The following is a 19,398-nucleotide window of genomic DNA, read 5'->3' on the forward strand; positions in this document are numbered from 1 at the left end:
GTCCGCCAGGGAAGCACTTTGTTGATTTGTCTCTGCCTCTACACAGAAAAACAAACTCCTACTTGCCTTTCAGGGTTGGTCTCCAAAACTATTTCCTCTGGTTGTGCACGCGCAAAGGCAGGGAAAGGAAAGGCAGAGATAGGTATGCAGTATTTTCTTTACCAAAATTAAAGCAGCACTTCCTGCAAGATCCTGCATGTGTGGATACTTGTGTGTATACCTTACTGGGGATTTGGTAAGCCTGTCCATCAACACATATTTGTCACCTACTGTGTGCAAAGCAAGTCCTAAATGCTCGGGACAGATGCCCCTGGGACTCATTTTCCGAGGTGGAGATGTCAACACACAGTTAAGGAAACTTCTCCTCGTACCTGTTCCCTGCCCACCTCCAATCCTGCCCTCCACAGAGGACATAGAGAGAATTCTGAACACCCAGTGGTGTCACTTCTCTGCTCCCTTTAGGGGCTCCCAGTTGCCCAGAAGGAAACAGGCAAAATCCTTAAGATGAGCCCGGATGTCACAAGGTCCCTCTGACTTGGCCTTGAACATGGCACACGCCACGCAGCAAATGGACGCAGAGAGGTGAACACAAATGTCTTCATTTTATTCTATTACAGGATACTTTTCCTAACAAGGGTAAAATCATGACTCACATGCAAATATAAAATTAGCATGTTAAGTCTTTTAATTCATGGGCGCCAAGCTCCACCTGCCTCGCCGATTGGCTACAGAATAGACCTGTGGGCCGCTGATTGGCTACGGGTAGACCTGTGCGGCTGCTGATTGGCTGCGGAATAGACCTGTGCGGCCGCTGATTGGCTACAGATAGACCTGTGCAGCTGCTGATTGGCTACAGATAGACCTGTGCAGCTGCTGATTGGCTACGGAATAGACCTGTGCGGCCGCTGATTGGCTGCAGCGTAGATGCGGGCACCGCGCGAGGCAGATGGGCGAGACCCGGCGCGACTGTCCTGCCCCTCGCGCCGCCCTCCCTGCGCCTCATTCCTAAGGACCGCTGCTGGCCTGGGAACGCGAGGCAGCCACAGGTCGGTTAGGCCGCCAGTCGGGCTCTCCGGGCTGTGAGGTCCCCGCGAGCCCCTTGGTTGGACAGAGACCAATTCTGGATCCGCCAGACGGGGAGACTGAGGACCAGGCAGTCAGGTCGCCAGGAGCCCTTTGTGAGCCCATCGGCCCGTCGCTGCCGCGCCAGTCACCCGGCCCGCGCGGAGGACAGCCAGTGGGTCTCCGGCCACCAATAGCGGACTGTCGGTTAAGGATCAGGTGAGTGTCCTTATGAGTCAGTGGTTAATCGCCTTGTAAATCAGTTCATCAGATAATCCGCCCCTTGATAGCCTGCCCTGCTCATCGGTTAACTAGGCTCCCACTAAGCCTCTTAGTTTAGTCCCCTCTAAGACGCTCAGGCCTTAGTCACACAGTTATCCCGTGTGTGCCAGTTAATCAGTTTAACAGTCTGTCGTCATCAGTTTCCCTACAAAATTTGTTTTTCCATTAGGTTGAGTAGGTCAGTCATTTCTAAGTCAGTCCTTCCCTTAGAAAATTGGAAACACCTTGGTATCACTCACACCCTGCTATGGAAACACACAGGTGGAAGGTAAAGCTGAGTGACCCTCCGAGAAAATTATAAGTGGGTGCGTGAGGAGGCATCCCATGTATGTTCTAAAGCCTGGCAGAGAGGAGCAAGAAGAAATGAGAGTTTTCCAGCTAGACTGATCCTTGTATCTCAGCAACAAACCCATGTATGTTATAGATGAGGAGATAAAAGGAAAGCCAGAGAGGGGGAAGTAACTGACCAAGGTTATTCTGTGATTTACTGTTAAAGCCTGGGCCGGGACCCAGGCAGGGCTCCTGCCAACACCCAACATGAGGCTTTAAATTGGAGAGGGGCAGTTAAAAATGGCAGTGTAAAAAGAAGGTGGTTGTACAGTGTGAAGGAGAGAAGCACGTCATGCCCTGGTGGCCTGGGCAGCATCTTTGTTATGAGAGAAGGGAAAGGGCAATCGGCGTTGACACGTGGAGGTTAAGGGCAAAGGCAGAGAGACCACTCTGAGGGGTCCTGTAAAGCATGCAGAAACACGGGATAGGAAAGGAAAGGGCGAGTTCCAGAACGCTGGGAAGGGATTAGAGGCTGTCAAGAGTGGCCCCAAATCAAATGCTAACAAGAGAAAGCAGGTGATTTAATAAACAGTAACTAACATTTATCAAGTGCTTGCCATATGTGAGGCTCTGCCCTATGAACTCATTGAATCCTAACCACAACCCTGCACGATGGGTGCTGTTACCACCCACGTCTTGCAAATGAGCGAACGGGCCTGAGGAGACGTGAGCAGCTTGAATGTTATAATATAACTAACCTTCACACCTGGGTGATTTGACTTGAATTAAAAAAAAAAAGAGAGAGAGAGAAAGAGAGAAGCTGGATGTCTGGATTTTTTAAATGAAATGTCCTGATTTTTAAATGTTATCCCGTAAAAAAGTTAACTTTTAAAAGTAAGCATTTAGTAGGCCAAACAGATTCTATCTATGGGTCAAATCCAGCTAGGCTACACAAAGTTGTAATCTCTGAAGCAGGCTGAGAGTGAGGGAAATGGCTTACCTAGAATCTCCCAGGAAGTGGAGGCAAAGATTCGGTCTTCTGCCTTCTGGTCAACTTCCAGGAAGACTCTAAGTATACTGTGTATCACTTAAGGTCGTAGCTGAAGATATCTGCAACTCACATGCTGTGCAATTTGCAGATCTTTTCTTGCATATCTTACCAACCCTATGTGGTAATCAGGGCTATCTGATTTATTCCTATATTTTATTCATGAGGAAGTGGACTTAGGAGAATAGATTTTGGCTATACTTATACAGCAGTTTGTAAGGCAAACTGGAATCATGGAAAAGACTACATTTGGAGTCAAAAGTTGAGTGTGAAATCCATCAGCCTCGTGGCTGTGAGCCTTCGGAGCAGTCACGTCCTTCTCTGGGGCTGTGCCTTCCTCTGTGAGGTGGTGATGGCGAGATCTGTCTCCCAGAGCTGTTGAGAGGATTAAGTAAGATAAAATTTCAAAGTCTCTAGAGTTGTAAATAGCAAAGGTAGTTTCTCATTAGGTGTTAACTAAAAAGTAGTTACCGGTCACAGCAGCACGATTCAGCGATTCATAACTGAGTCATAATAGCCAGAGTGGAAACAACCCAAATGTCCATCAGTTCATGAATGAATAAACAAAATGTGGCATATCCATACAGTGGAATATTGTTCAGTGATAAAAATGAAATGAGGACTGATATGTGGTACAACATGAATTACCCTTGAAAACATGCTAAGTGAAAGAAGTCAAACACGAAAGGCTACATGCTATATCATTTCATTTATCTAAAATGTCTAGAATAGGAAAATTAATAGTTACAGAAAAGTAGATTAGTGGTTGCTTAGGACTTGAGGTTGGGGGTGAGGCTTGAGGGAAATGAAGAGTTCATGTTAAAGGATACCGGGATTTTTGGGGAGGGGGTGATGAAAATATTCTGGAATTAGATAATGGTGATGGTTGTGCATCTTTATGAATATGATAAAAGGGCATGAGTTGTATAGTTTAAAGTGATGAATTATATGGTATATGAATTATATCTAAATAAAAAGATTAGCTATAAAAAATAGTTGCCAGTAGAACCGTGGCTAAATAAAAAACAAAAATTCTAAGGAAAACTGGACATTCACATGCAAAAGAATGAAATTGGACACTTCCTTAATACCACATACAAAAATCAATTCAAAATGGATTGAAGATGTAAATATAGGACAGGAGACTGTAAAACTATTAAAAGAAAACATAGGAAAAAGTCTTCTTGACATTGGTCTGGACAACTTTTTGGACATGACTGCAAAAGCACAGGCCACAAAAGCAAAAATAGACAAGTGAGATTGCATCAAACTAAAAAGTTTCTGCATGGGAAAGGAAACAGTCAGCTCTGATTAAGAGACAACCTACATCGTGGGAGAAAATATTTGCAAAGCATAGATCTGATAAGGAGTTAATATACAAAGTATATAAGGAACTCAAACAACTCAATAGCAGAAAAAACAACAACGAAAAAAAAACCTGATTAGAAAAATGAGCAAGGCCCTGAAATGCCTTGCATTTCTCAAAAGAAGACATACAAATAGCCAATGGGAGTATGAAAAAATGCTCAACATCACTAATCATTAGAGAAAAGCAAATAAAAACCACAGTGAGATCCCACCTATGCCTATTAGAATGACTATTATCAAAACAACAAAAGATAACAAGTATTGGTGAGGATATGGAGAAAAGGAAACCTATACTGTTGGTGGGAATGTAAATTGGTATAGTCATTGTGGAAAACAGTATGGAGTTTCCTTTAAAAAAATTAAAAATAGAACTACCATATGATCCAGCAATCCAACTTCTGGGTATATATCTGATGGAAATGAAATCAGTATTTTGAAGAGATATCTGCACTCCCATCTTCGTTGCAGCATGATTCACAATAGGGAAAATGTGGTGCCAACTTAAGTATCCATCAATGAATGAATGGCAAGAAAATGTATATATCACATATACACATATGTTTGTGTATATCAGATATACACAAACACATACAGCAGTTTCTCAAATAATGCCATTTCATTCAACATCATTTTGTTATAACATTGATAAGGAAAAAAAAATTGATTCTTAGCTGGGGCCGCTGTCTGTGTGGAGTTTGCTGCTGTCCTCTTGTATGGTAAAATTTATTTCATTATACATTGTTTCATTAAAGTTCCCATTTCCAAGAACCTATCAATGGTGTTAAGTGAGGACTTACTATACACACATACACATACACACACACACACACACACACACACACACAATGAAATATTATTCAGCCTTTAAAGAAGGAAATCCTGCCATTTGCAACAACATGGATCAACTTGGAGGACATTATGCTATGTGAAATAAATCAGACACAGAAAGAAAAATACAACATGATCTCACATGTGGAAACTAAAAAAGTCAAACTCATAAAAGCAGTGAGTAAGTAGAATGGTGGTTGCCAGGGACTGAGAGGTAGGGGGAATGGGTAGGTGTTGGTCAGAGTGCAAAGGTTCAGTTAGGGAGGATGAGCAAGTTCTAGAGCTCTAATGTACAGCCTGGTGACTATGGTTACTTTGGTTACTTCTACTGTACTGTATACTTGAAACTTGCTAAGAGAATAGATCTTTTTTTAAATTATTTCATTATATTATGGGGGTACAGATATTGTTAGGGTTACATATATTGCCCCTGCCACCCCCCCACCGTGCCAGAGCTTCAACTGTGTCTAACCCCCAGGTGGTGAGCACCACACCCATTATGTAAATATATACCCTTCCCCTCCTCCCCCCACCTGCTACCCAATAAAAGTTTTTTGTTTTTTTTTTTGACATTTTGGTTACCTTGTGTATCTTTGCCTCTCCCTAAGAAAGGTTAGAGGCATTCCCTTCCCTCCCACAATGCTCGCCACATCCCTAGGATGTGGGTCCCCCCCACCCCCGAATCCCTGGTGAGCACTACCACCATTTGAGCACCATAGTTTTAATCAGTCAGTACCAATATGATGCCGAGTAGATGTGGAACCCAAGAGAATAGATCTTAAGTGCTCTCACCACACCTAAAAAAGGTTAACTGTGTGAATTGATGATTACATTGATTTGCTAGATTGTGGTAACTATTGCATAGTGTGTACATATGTCAAAACATGTTGTATACCTTAAATATATATAATTTTTGTCAATTATACCTCAATAAAGCTGGAAATTAAAAATACTGAAAATTCTACTTCATCTTTTCCTTAACTACTGCTTTACCCATAGGTAAGCACTGGTATCAACTTATACCTCTTCCAGATCTCTGTATCTTTGTCTTATTCCTTCATGTATGTATATTTATGAATATATTATATATGAATATATAGGTATATATTTACATATAATACACACATATAAAGCTTTTACATAAATGACAAATTATCCAATTTTCATTTAAATATTATGAAATATCTCAGATGTATAGAAAGGCATAAAAATCGTATAACAGGAGCATTATATCCACCATCCAGCTTGAAACTGAGAACACTACCCCCACGTGCTCCCTTCCCCAAACACGTCTGCCACTCTCAATCGTAGAGATAATTGCTGTCTTGAATTTGGCATTTATCTGTGTAATAAGAAGGGATTTGACTTTGCCTGAAGAGAGGTCTTGTCTTTACCCTTGGCTCCTGGGAGATCCTCTCTAAGTTCTCGGAATGCCATGCCTGGTAGGAGTGCCTTTGTCTGCCCGGGGCCTTCCTTGCACCACACCGCGTGTCTACAGTGTGATTCGGAGCAGGGGCTGGCCACGCTAGGCGATTTCAGCAATGTGATTTGGAGTGGGAGCTGGCCATACCAGTTGGTCTAACTGTGAGATTTAGAATAGGGGCTTTGGGGCAAGTGGTACCCGTTCAACTTCAGGAGGAGCTGGATGTGAGATCAGCCACAGGGAGGTCGACCATGCCTGCGTGATGGAGGACTAACAGAAACCGGACGCCCGGCCGGGGTGAGCGGCTCTGTGGCAGTTGGCAGTGCTCTGTGTGTATCGTCACACGTCACCACCAGGAACGTGAAGTCATGCTTTCCGTGACTGCACAGGGAGAGGACACCTGGACGCTTTGTATATGGAACTTCCCTGGACTCTGCCCTGTGGGCCTCTTCCCTCGGCTGGTTCTTACCTGTATCCTTTCGTTGTAATAAACAGTAACCATAAGTGTCATGGCTTTCAGTGAATTCTGTGAGCACGTCTAGCAAATTACCAAACCTAAGGGTAGTCTTGGGGACCCAAAACTTGCAAATGATTTCAGAAATGAGGATGATCTTAGAGGTCCCCAAATCTGCAGTTGGTGTCAGAAGTGAGGGCAAGTGTGGACTGTCCCCTGCCTTTTCATTTGGCATCAGAAATGGGATTCACTGGGTCAGCCCTGCCTCACTGAAAGGTATGGTTTGGGAAGAGGAAGGACGTGAGGTCAGAATGACAAGTCTTTGATTCCTGAATCGCCCCGAGGCCCCCCAGTGTGGAAAGGCAGCAGTTCTGCAGTCAATCACAGGAGGTAAAAGTTACCAGTGGTTTTACATAATGGTGGATCCAACCCCCAAGGGCTGATTTGCTGGATGCATAAGGAAACAAGCTAAATACACAATCCCTTTGCCACTTTTATCTGTAACAGCTAAAATGAAAGTGGAGGAGGGGGTCCTGAGCTGGGCCACACTTGGGTACTGGCTAGTCCAAGCCATCGCTGCTAGCCTCAGGGCCACTGCTAACATGAAAAGTTATGCAGAAATGACAGATGGCAAAGATAGTTAGAGTGATTCACAAGAGAATGAGGAAAGACAAAGGGGAGCGTCAGGGGGATTCATCCAATCAGAGTGAAAACATATTAAAACACTTAAAAAATGAGATGAGTTAAGTGGACATTGAAGTGATCAAAACAAAGTTCTCAATGGAACTTTCTTGGAAATGGAGTGGACCAGTGGGAGCCCCAACATTGAAGAGCCCTAATTAATTCTGTTCTATTTACTCTAGTTTCAAGGAATTTAAAAAGGCAGGATGCAAATATTGCAATGAGAAAGCTGACCCCAAATTTGCTGAAACGATACACACATTATCTAATCAGGATAAATGGCAAAATGGCCTGGGTCCCTTGGCCCCACCCCCAGCTGAGGACACGAAGTCATACGCACATTAGTGGTAGAATGGTCAGGGGGTGGACAGAGACATTTCTGGGACTCCTTGACAGGGGAGCCCCACACATATGATTCCAACCTTATCATGCATTCACATGCAACCTATACACAAAAAGATGTCTAGAAAACTTATATATAAAATTCTGGTACTCTATCTTCTTCTAAAATAATATGATATATTTTAGAGATCTTTTCCAAATCAGAGCATGTAGATTTATTTTTTACTGATGCATAATACTCTAAATGTTCTATAGACATTATTGAAATTTACTTAACCATTGCTCTACTGTTGAATGTTTAGATTTTTCATAGCTTTTTGTTATGATACATAATTCTATATTGAACAATCTAATTCCTATGTCTTTCTGCATAGTGCATATTTCTATAAAAATATTAAGGGGAATTGCTAAGACAAAATGTATGTCTATTTAAAATCAACTCATACTGGGTAACAGACTTGAACCTTAGATGTGAAACTATTAGAATTCTAGAGGAAAATGTTGGAAATACTCTTCTGGACATTGGCCTAGGCAAAGAATTTATGGAGAAGACCCCAAAGGCAATCACAGCAGCAACAAAAATAAACAAATTGGACCTGATCGAATTAAAAAGCTTCTGCACAGCCAAAGAAACTATCAAGAGAGAAAACAGACAACCCACAGAATGGGAGAAAATTTTCGCAAGCCACATCTGATAAAGGGCTGATAACTAGAATCTATTTAGAACTCAGGAAAATCAGCCAGAAAAAATCAAACAACCCATCGAAAAATGGGCAAAGGACATGAATAGAAACTTACAAAAAGAAGACAGAAGAATGGCCAACAAACATATGAAAAAATGCTCAACATCTCTAATCATCAGGGAAATGCAAATCAAAACCACAATGAGATATCACTTAACTCCAGTGAGAATGGCCTCTATCAAAAAGTCCCCAAACAATAAATGCTGGCATGGATGCAGAGAGAGAGGAACACTCCTACACTGCTAGTGGGACTGCAAACTAGTGCAACCTCTGTGGAAAGCAATATGGAGATACCTCAAAGCGATACAAGTAGATCTACTATTTGATCCAGCAATTCCACTACTGGGCATCTACCCAAAAGATCAAAAGTCACTTTATGAAAAAGAACCTGCACTCCAATGCTTATAGCAGCACAATTCACAATTGCAAAGCTGTGGAAACAACCCAAGTGCCCATCAATTCATGAGTGGATTAATAAAATGTGGTATATGTATACCATGGAGTACTACTCAGCTTTAAGAAACAATGGTGATATAGCACCTCTTGTATATTCCTGGTTAGAGCTGGAACCCATTCTACTAAGTGAAGTATCTCAAGAATGGAAAAACCAGCACCACATGTACTCACCAGTGAATTGGTATTAACAGATCAACACCTAAGTGGACATATAGGAATAACATGTATCGGGTGTCAGGCAGGAGGGAGGGGGGAAGAGGGGATGGGTATATACAAACACAACAAGTAAGATGTGTAACGTTTGGGGGATGGACATGCTTGAAGCTCTGACTCGAGGGAGGAGGGGGGCATAGGCAACATACGTAACCTTAACACTTGGACCCACATAATACGCTAAAATAAAAAAAAAATTTAAAAAATGTTCTACATGCTTCCAAATTGACTTTCAGTGGTTTTGACTAAACCACTTTCCACTTCTACTATGACTTTTGTAAGCATTGGACATTTTCAGTCTTCTTAATTTTTGCAAATATGGTAAGGGAAAATGATCACATTCTGTGGCATCTATGGTCTTGCTGTTCTGCATGCCCTCATAAAAACAGAATAACTGTCAACACCATATCCTAGGGAGGATGAAATGGTCAAGATCTCTGCAAGCTGAATCATGACTCAAAGTTAGAAATCTGCTTTAAAAATTGTTTATGTGTTCCTGAGACATGTTGGTAGAGACATACTATAATGTTTACTGAGTGGTTGAAAATTGCTTCATGTGTTTTCTTTTATTGGAGTGAAGAAAGAACTTTGACCAGTTAATTCACTGAAAGATCAAGTGTTAGGGAATAAGTTGATTTGCTGAGCAAGGAGACCTCTCACCCAAAATACAACTGCAATTGGAATCACCACTTAAATAAGCTTATGATAATCTATTATTATTAAATATTCTCCCTAGCTTTTGATTATGAAAATCTTAAACATACAGAAAAATTGAAATTTAAACATTCATATATCCTCTGCCTGTATGCAACAATTGTTACCATCTGTTCATATTTGTTTCTCTTGCTCTCTTTGCTGTCTCATTTGAAAGTGAGTTGCAGCACATTTTGAAAATCACCTCTCGGGACTGCAAGTTGGTACAACCTCTGTGGAAAACAGAATGCAGATTCCTCAAAGAACTAAAAGTAGATCTACTATTCAACCCAGCAATCCCACTATTAGCTATTTACCCAAAGGAAAAGAAGTCATTTTACCAAAAAGACACCTGCACTCAATGTTTATTGCAGCACAATCCACAATTGCAAAGATGTGGATTCAACCCGGTTGATTCATGAGTGGATTCACCAATTCATGAGTGGATTCACAAAGTGTGGTATATGTATACTGTGGAATATTAATCAGCCATATAAAGGATGCATTAATGCCTTTTGCAACAATTTGGGTGGAACTAGAGTTATCCTAACTGAAGTATCTAAAGAATGGAAAAACAAACACCACATGTACTTGCTATTAAATTGGAACTAACGGATGAACACACATGTGCACAGAGGGAAGTAAAACTCCGTGAGAATCAAGCAGGGAGGAAGGTGGAGGAGGGGAAGGGCAAAAACCTACCTAATGGGTACAATGAACACTCTCTGGATGATGAGTACACTTACGGCCCCGATTCAAGTATACAAAAGTGATCCATGTAACCAAAAACATTCGCACCCCATACTATTTTGAGGAAAAAAAAAAGAAGAAATACCAACTGTAAATTTAAAAAATGTCACCTCTAAATACCCTGAAGAATAGTCATTTTCCCACAAAATGATATCATTTTCACCTCTAAGAATATTAACAACAATAATTCTGTAATGTTACCTAATATCCAATCAATATTCAAATTTCTCCACGTATCTTAAGAAAATTGGCTCAGGAGCCCCTTTGGATCACACTGTATATGTAAGTGTTCTATCGTTTTAGCATATTTTAGTCTAAAATAGCCCTTCCAATCTTTTTCCCCATGACATTGACATTTCCAAAAGTCCAAACAAGTTGTCTGCTAGAATGTTCTGTAATCTGCATTTCTGGGAGGAAAGTAATTCTACTTAATTCTACCCTGAGTAGGGAGGTCAGGAAAGGCCACATGTGGGAAATGCCCTTGAACTCAGCTTTGAAATTCACACAGGATGTGAACGTGGGCACAGGGCAACAGCAAGAGGAAACGCCGTGACAGGGGAAATGCTTGAGTGAAGGGGCAAGTCTGTTTAGGGCGAAACCTGGAAAGGGGGCCATTTCCCCTTTGGCATAGGAAATGCACAGTGGAACATCGGCACAGGTAAGGCGAAGTGTGGAGAGTGATCTGCAAAGCAGGAAAGTTTGCTTTCTTGTCGGCAAGAAAGGAAAAGCGGACTCTCACTGTGGGCAGCAGGATCTTCTTCCAAAGACCTGTCACATCCGCCCCATGCCTGCGTGCCCGCAGCCGCGCACCGGCTCAAGTGTGCTGTGCTTTCCAGTCTCCGCAACCGCCTCTCGCCTGCCGCCCGGCGGCCCTGCCACCCCTCCACGCCACTTCTCACTGGGCCCAGGGGAATGTTCTAGACACTCAAACCTCCTGATCCCGTCCCTCCGTGGTGCGCGACCCTTCGTGGGTTTCTCTCAGCTTTAAGGGAGAACTCAAAGGACCTGGCGTCCGAGGCCCCCCAGAGGGTGTGGGCGCCGGGAGGGAGACTGGAGGGGGGGAAGAACAAAGGAGACGTGGTGCTGGGGCTTCGCAGGGGGTCAGACGGCGCCTCCCTGTCCCTGGTGCTCGTGAGCATTTCATCCCATGTTCCTGCTTCTCCAGGCGATCAGGCTTTGGGGTGGCCAAAGAGATGGCAGCCCCTGCCTTCTTGCTAAGAATGCCTTCTGCTCTCCCTACCCCCACATCCTCTTCCAGCTGCCCATCGCCTCACCCCTTCTGAACTGCACGGTCCTGATGTCAGAGCCGGCCTCCCAAAGAGGCTCCGCTGGCCCTGGGAACTGCTGCCGCCGCCAATGGGGGCTCCCCTGCCCCAGCTGGGTAAGAGAGACTCCGGGCCGGGGCAGCTGGGGCGGCCGGGGGCTGTGGTGCCATGAAGAACGAGGACGTAAGGGCACAAGTACCAGATAATCCATGTGGATTCGACCCCGTGTGCCAGATTCTGGCAGGGCCGGAACAAACAGGTCTGGAACAAAGAGCAGACCAGCCAGGGAGTAGGGTTGAGAGCGAGGGTGGTGGTGCAGTCGGGGGCGGGAGGATAGGGGAGCACAGGGAGCCGTTTCAGATACGACCAGAGCCCTGAAGGGAGCCAGTGTCCAGCGTTTGCACAGCTTGCTTTCTCAGATGGGAAAGACAGCCCGGAGGGTGGCAGTGGAGGGGCTGTGCATCACAATCCCCTGCAAATTCCCCAAGATGCCCCCCCCCAAGTGGCCTAGCAGAAGAGACCAAGATCAAGAGCTCCTGGTTCGGAGGAAGTTACCCCTTTCTGCCAGTAACCTCAACCTCAAAGAAAAAATATGTGAAAACTCTAAAGACCAGTTCCTTATTGTTGAGGACCCTGATGAAGGTGACCATTTCTTATTAATCCATGATACTCACCCAATGGTCAACGTGCCCTCCCTATTCTGTGGAGAGCAAGGCAGTTTTAATCTTCTTATCCGGAAGATGCCATAGCTGTCTTGGCTTCCAGTGAATGCTCAGTCAAAGGCCACTTGGGACTGGCAGGAAGGAAATGGAGAAGGGAGCTCTATTTATCGAATGGGCAACACCTTACCGTGCACAGAGCTAGGGGCACTACGAGTCCTAGGGTGTTCATCCTTGCAGCAGTGATGGTATGAGATGGTCCAGTGACTGTCCCAGTGTTACAGACTAGGAAACAGCACCGAGAAGGGAAGTGCCTCGCCCAGCAACACCCAGACAGTAAGTGACGGAGGGAGAAACTGATCACAGAGCCTGAGGGGATGCTTGGGGATGGGAAGAGAAGAGGCAGAGCAGACCTCAGGCTTGGCCACCTGGACGGGGTTGCAAGAGATCACAGGCAGTGCAGCTTCTCAGGATGTGTACTCACCCTCCGTCTACAAGGTCCAGCATTCGGGTCCTGACCAGATGAGGAAAGAGGATAAAGAGGAACTGGTCTTTGAGCAAAGGCTGGATCCTGTGATCCTGTGGGCTCCCAGAAAGGCTTCCGAAACTCCTGTGAATAGCGACTGAAGAGAAGGCTGGGTCCTGGAGGAACCGGAGAGGGAGGTCAGGATGCCTCGCTGACTCCCGACCCTCCCTCCCACAGCTCCTGCCAGGCTGCTCCACTCCTCTTGCTCCTTGGAGCAGACGCTGCAGTGCAGCTGTTCCTTCCAGGGGGTCCCCATGCCCTCCGTGCAGTGGCAGGTGGGAGGCGCCCTCGTGGGTGTGAATGGCACAGACGACAGCCCCCAGGTGACGTCCACCACGCTCGGCCCCTGGGCCAACAGCACCCTCCGGCTGCCCGGGAAGCCAGAAATAGGCACGAGACTTCTCTGTGAGGCAAAGAACGAAAACGGAACGCACGCGTTGAGCATCCTCCTAATGTCAGGTGAGGCTGGAGGGGCGGGTGTCTGGGTGAGGACGGGGAGCGGGATGGGGTCTGGCCCCGGGAACGGGGGAGGGAGCAGAGCTTTGGCTCCAATGCCAAACTTCTCAATGCTCCAATTCCAGGTTCTCTGGTTTCTCAGAACTTCATGAAAGGGCTGATCCAGGGTGTAGTGTACGGAGCCACTGCAGTCACATTGCTCTTCCTCTGCCTCCTCCCCCTCCTGTGAGTACCAGGGGCACGATGCACCTGCCAGCCTGTCCCACAGCCTGCGCCTGGCCGGCCCTGGCTGTGGCGAGGGCACAGCGAAGGCACAGATGGGACCCTGCCCCCAAGCTGCCCAGGGTTTAGAAAAGGAAAGAGGCACCCAACAGTCACCACCACCAGGGCCATCAGCCATGAAACAGGCCCAGGGGACAGACCCTCGCAGCACATGTTGTAAAGGAGGAAGCCTAGGAGGGACTGGCAGCCCCGGAGAGGCCAGCAGAGAGTCCCCCAGGTGCCGTCCGCGGGGGCCTGGGGGCTGAGGATGCATGGACATGGCAGGAAGCAGTACACACTGAGCATCCCCAAGCCAAAACTTTGAAATCAGAAATGACCCCAAATCCAAAACTTTTTGAGAGCCTACATGACACCTCAAGTGGAAAATTCCACACCCGACCTTATGTGATGGTTCAGTTCATGCAAACTTTTTTTCTTACACAAAATTATTAAAAATAGTGTATAAAACTACCTTTAGGCTAAGGCGTATATTAAATATAAATGATTTTTTGTGTTTAGACTTGGGTCTCATCCCCGAGATATCTCTTTATATGTAATATAAAGAGAAAATATTTGAAAATATTGAAAATATTTGAAATCTGAAACACTTCTGGTCCTGAGCATTTTAGATAAGGGATACTCAACCTTTATGTGCACAAGTCCAGGGGCATGTTGGAGACATGTCCAGTGTCTTTGTATAGTGTCAGGTGCATGGAGAGTGACAGGTAGTGGCTAAAAAATGAGGTTGAAAACGTTCTTGGTGTTGGTTCACAAGGAGCCATGAGCTCGGCTGGCCATGTTGGCGAGAGGCCCAGGGCGAGCGGGGCAGGGCTGCGGGGAGCCAGGCCGGAGAGTCGGCAGTGGAGCCTCCGTCCAGCCCCGACGGCAGCGTGGACTGAACCTGTCATGGCCCATTTACAGGACAGAGGATGAACACAGAACATAAAACACAAATGCAGAACACAAAGAAAAACACAGACACACGTACAAATGGGTGACTTGAGTGATAATACACCAGGTCAGTTTTATTTTTATACTCTAAAAGATTAAAGTTAGTTCCTTGTACGTAACCACCTGGTCATTGCAGCAATGGCCATAAATTCCGGAATAGCCTCAGGGAAGCAGACGTCCCCTGACTCAGAATCTCAAGGTGGTTGCTCTAGGCACCAGGCATAGATAAAGGACCGAGATTAGCAAGGATGGGCAAGGAGAGCCACAGGGGGCATTTCTCATCTCCAGATTCTCTTAGGTTGACCCCCTAAGATCTTCGGCTGAACCCCAGCGGCTGTGCCTGGCTTAGGTCGCCCCTCCCTTGAGGGGGTCTTACCCGGCATTGACTAACCAGCCATCTTATGGGGTGTATGCAGCAATCACAGGAACAATATGTTTATCTTGTGGCCTCCAGACCCCCAATGCCGAGGGGCGGGGCCGCTCTTTCTACTCACAGCTCAGGTCCTTTGTTATGCCTCTAGGCAACACCTTCATTTATCACAAGGACCTTGTCCGAAACAGATTACTTTCAAACACTCTGGGCAGAACACATACATTACTCACTAACTTTAATTCTTGAACTAGGAAAATATATGTCAGTCCCCTACAGAACCCTTGGCTGGGGCCACGGGAGACAGCTGGGAGGGGAAGGAAGAGCTTGGGGTGGGACACAGTCCAGACAGCGAGGCCAGAGTCTGGGGCTGAGGTCCCTGCAGGGAGGAGCCAGGCCTGAGCTGGGGTGAGTGATGAGGGGCAGCCAGAAGTGTGGGACTTGTGGGGGAGAAAGAAGAGGAGCCAGGTGGCAGGGCAAACTGAGGCGCTATTTTCAAAGTATCATCGCTGGACTTAAAGACCAAGAACAATCTCTTCATAGGCTGCAGGGCCCCTTCATAGCTGACCTCATCTGAGCCCTACGGCCTGATTAATAGGGTATCCCCATTATATAGGGTGTGCAACCAACTCCCAGAGAGGGTATGAGGCTTTCCCTAGATCACACAGCACACTGGAAGTGTTGTTGAGGCTCTAAACCAGAGCTCCTGACCAAGACCAGAGCCCGTGTGGGGACACAGGGAGGTGGAGATCCACAGCCAACCAGAAGCTCATTTCCTTAGAGTGAAACATGTCAGAATGAAGCAGGCAAAGAAAACTGCAGTGATCAGAGCAAAGAAGAGCCCTAAAGTCAAAGCCAGCCAAGAACCCGAGATGTCTCTGAAGCCTAAGGAACCAGGAAAATCCACAATCGCCCCGTCTCCTGAGAGACAGGTACAGGTGCGTCCCCCTCGTGTCTGGAGTCTAGTCTACCAGAATAAGGATCCTAAGATCCACGGGGACAGGAGGGCACAGTGTTCTGAAGGAGTTACCATCCTCAATCTTGTAGGACAGCTAACTGCCACAATGTGCTTTCAGAGCATTTTATGGATGATGAAGCTAAGACCCAAAGAGGGAAAGAAGGATGAAAATTAAGATAAATAATTTAAAGGATAATTAGAATCAGCAATTTACATACCGCACGCACACATGCTCACACACACACACACACACATACCAGAGCACACCGAATCCCCACTAAGAAGGGGTTTAGGGGACCCCTGGCAGCAGCTGTGGCATCATCAGAGAGGAAACCGAAGGATTTGGTCTCTGAGCGTATGGCAGGCAGGGTCAGCACGGTGTAGACACCACAGGCCCAGGTCAGCCTGAGGTGCTTGGAGACCAGGCCCAGCCCAGGGTACCCCTTCACTCGCCCGTACCCCACACCCTCAGCAGGGCTTGGTGGAGACAGTGCCTGGGGGTGCTGGGCCTCACTGTTGTTCATGATCCTCCAGGATCAGAGGTGCCCTGCCTCAGGCCCTCCTGGCCTGAGGACCTAGTGTCCTTTTGTGTATAAACCGTGCATCTGTTAAATTCCACCAATATTTCCTGCAGTATCTCCTCATCTCTGCCCTGGGCAATGCTGGGGTCTTAGAAGTGGGTCAGACCTAGCCCTCAGACAGCAGCCAGGCTGGGGGGAAGGTGCTTCACAGGATGAGGGCTGAGCCAGGAGTTACGGTGGCACAGAGCGGGGAGGGACCGAGCCTGCCCGAGGAAGTCAGGCCAGACGTCGCAGAGGAGTCCAGGGAGCAGTTGGGTGTCTCTCGGGGTGCATGGGGGAGGACCAGAGGGAGAAGGTAGGAGTGCAGGCTGCACCCACGGGCTTGCTCCATGTTGCTTTATTCTCTGCTCAAAGGGGTTTCCCTTTAAGATTTGGGTACCTCAGCTCTAGAGCCATTTCAACATCCTTTTTTCTTTGCCCTGTTCCACACGCCCACCCCTTCCAGGAAAAGCAAGATCAATGATCCAGCTAAGCCTGTGGAAAGTACACCATGCTGGAGTTTCCATTATCCCTGGAATCACAAAAGCCCCCCAAGTCCGTCAAGCCCCCAGAAACCCTGGGGTCCATATTAAACCTGGAGCCCCAGGGTGATGTCAGCTCAGAAAGCCCTCTCAACCCTCCCTGCCCCTCACGCTCGTTCTCTGCTGGAAAAGGGCTGCTCTTGGGCCTGGTTTTAGAAACTTGGAAGGCAAAGTCTGTGAGTTGCGGTTCGGATTAGCCAGCAGAAACACGCCTCGCCAGGGATGGGGTCAAAGGAAGGAAAAACGCATGTGAGACCGTGAAATGGGTCCCTCTGGAAGCTGCTTTTGAGCCCCACTGTGTGCCGGTGCCTGGGACGCACCTGCAGGAGCACCAGGCTTTGAAGCCGTCACACTCGGATGGAACCCCAGCATCAATGCTCTGTGGCCGTGTGCCTCTGGACAAGGCCTTTCACCCTCCCCAAATGCCAGTGTCTTCACAGGACGTGCGCCTGCGTGGGGCGAGGGTGGAGAAAAGGCACTGCCACGGGCTCCGAACGCCGAGACGGGCACCAGGGCTGTGTCTCTAGGACCTTATCCTGATGCCCTTAGGATGTACGTTCCACAAGAGCAGGGACCTTGTCTGTCTTGTTTTCTATTTGTGTCACCAGCATCTGGAATGATGCCTCAAATATAAAAAGCTCTCGAAAATGTTTGACAAATAATTGATTGAGTGAATGGATTATAAGCTGTTGTAAGGTTTGAAGCAAGAAAGCAGAGTGACCAGATATATGGAGAAAGATTCATTCATTCTCTCTCTCTGTCTGTCTGTCTCTGTCTGTCTGTCTGTCTGTCTCTCTGTCTCTCTCTCTCTCTCTCTGTCTCTCTCTCCATATGCAGAAGAGCTAAGACTGGAAGCAAAGACCCTAATCAGGAGGCTGTTGCAGTATTTCCGGGCCAGGTTGAGAGGCAGGCATGCAGGGAATGAGAAAGGGATTCTGACGTCAGACTGGACCATGGCTGTGTCTTGTTCTCTCAGAATGGACGACAGCCTCCCTGCTCACTCCAGGGGCCAGTAGTTTCCAGAGGGTGGACAGAGGGTCGTTTCTTGGGCAGCACTAGCGAGCGCAGACGGTGATCTCGCAGCACCAGGGAGATGGTCGTCTTGTACTCGGGGTAGACGTTTCTATCAGCCCCCACAAGGATAAGCTCCTCTTGCATGCAGTTTGCATTTCGCAGAGATATGAGCACCCACTATGTGCTGGATAATCAGCGGAACAGGCAAGACCACGACATGCATGGAGTCGTGGTCTACACAGGTGTGCAGACAAGGAAGAAACACACACAGATTTATAGTGTAAAATGTTGGTGAGTGCTAGGAAGAAAAAGGACAGGATGTGAGATAAAGCACAGGACAGGGACCTAGCGTGGATTACAGAATCGGAGAAGGGCTCTCAGAGCAAGCGGCACTGTGTTGAGAGCTATGGACTATTAGGAGCTGGCCAGAAAGCCGGAAAAGCACATTCCAGGCTCTGACTTGGGAGAGGTTTGGCGGGTTCAAGAGCTGGAGCTGGTGGTGGCTGGAGCAGAGTGAAGACCAGCTCCTGTGGGGCCAGAACTTGCAGAGCTCGGGGGTCTGGTGAGAAGTTTGGGTTTTGCCCTCACTGGCGGGGGTGGGAGTGAGGGGGGTGGGGGGGTATTTCCGCTTATGCTTTGTGATTTTGAAAAGTGGACTCATATTCAGTGTGGCTTTATCTATGAGAATCGTGTGCAGCAAAGGTTTTGAGTTGAGGATAGAAGCCTCTGTAATAGGTTTGGCGTTTGCTTCTCTAAAGCAACCAGTTCTCCGGGAGGGACAGGCGACAGGGGGACACCGGGCGGGGGAGAGGTGGCCGCGGTAGATCTGGGAAAGGCCAGGCGGGTGAGACCAGGAGAGGGATGGGAGAGGGGATGAGGACAGGGTTGGGGTAGTTCAGAGATGGGTCCGGGGGGAATGGAGACCTGGGGCTCCCCGGTGAGGCTGGCTTTGCTGGTGACAGCGGCCTCGGGTGCAGGATGGCAACGAGGGGGTGCACGGTGACGTCGGGCGGCCCTGGGGTCGAGCCCCGGGCGTGTCGCTCCTTGATCCCTGGCTCGCCTGCTCATGGCGCTGGGTTGACGGAGGAAAGTCCCTTAACGGCGAATCGCTCGGTGTCAGAGGGCTGGCAGGGCTTAGAACCACCTACTCAAGGAAAACGATTCTCCCAACGTCCCGGCCCGGGCTGAGAGCCGGGGGCGCCCGCAGCGTCGGTTGCGGGACC

The 19,398-nt window shown here is 47.3% G+C and overlaps 1 protein-coding gene and 1 long non-coding RNA gene across 2 annotated transcripts; one reads left to right on the forward strand and one right to left on the reverse strand.

The window, feature by feature from the left end:
• The first annotated feature begins 926 nt into the window (after window positions 1-926).
• SIGLECL1 (SIGLEC family like 1) lies at window positions 927-17,811 on the forward strand. The gene is made up of 6 exons (XM_012749526.3): window positions 927-1,281; window positions 11,872-11,994; window positions 13,241-13,522; window positions 13,645-13,744; window positions 15,883-16,033; window positions 17,086-17,811. Exons 2-6 carry the CDS (start codon window positions 11,970-11,972, stop codon window positions 17,101-17,103), a joined length of 576 nt encoding a protein of 191 aa, XP_012604980.2. The 5' UTR covers window positions 927-1,281; window positions 11,872-11,969; the 3' UTR covers window positions 17,104-17,811.
• Window positions 17,810-19,392, reverse strand: LOC142865758 (uncharacterized). The gene is made up of 2 exons (XR_012915889.1): window positions 19,100-19,392; window positions 17,810-18,409 (listed from the first exon to the last, which is right to left on the reverse strand). It is a non-coding gene; the product is annotated as an uncharacterized LOC142865758 (long non-coding RNA).
• Window positions 19,393-19,398: the final 6 nt, after the last annotated feature.

Source organism: Microcebus murinus, chromosome 32 (genome assembly GCF_040939455.1).
Source record: "Microcebus murinus isolate Inina chromosome 32, M.murinus_Inina_mat1.0, whole genome shotgun sequence".
NCBI classification, from domain to species: Eukaryota; Metazoa; Chordata; class Mammalia; order Primates; family Cheirogaleidae; genus Microcebus; species Microcebus murinus.

Excerpts from the sequence above, each read along its gene's own strand:
- SIGLECL1 (XM_012749526.3), top strand. The coding sequence starts at position 11,970 with ATGGGGGCTCCCCTGCCCCAGCTGG. Across the intron at positions 11,995-13,240 it reads GGCTCCCCTGCCCCAGCTGG|CTCCTGCCAGGCTGCTCCAC; the intron begins GTAAGAGAGACT and ends TCCCTCCCACAG. Across the intron at positions 13,745-15,882 it reads CTCTGCCTCCTCCCCCTCCT|AGTGAAACATGTCAGAATGA; the intron begins GTGAGTACCAGG and ends TCATTTCCTTAG.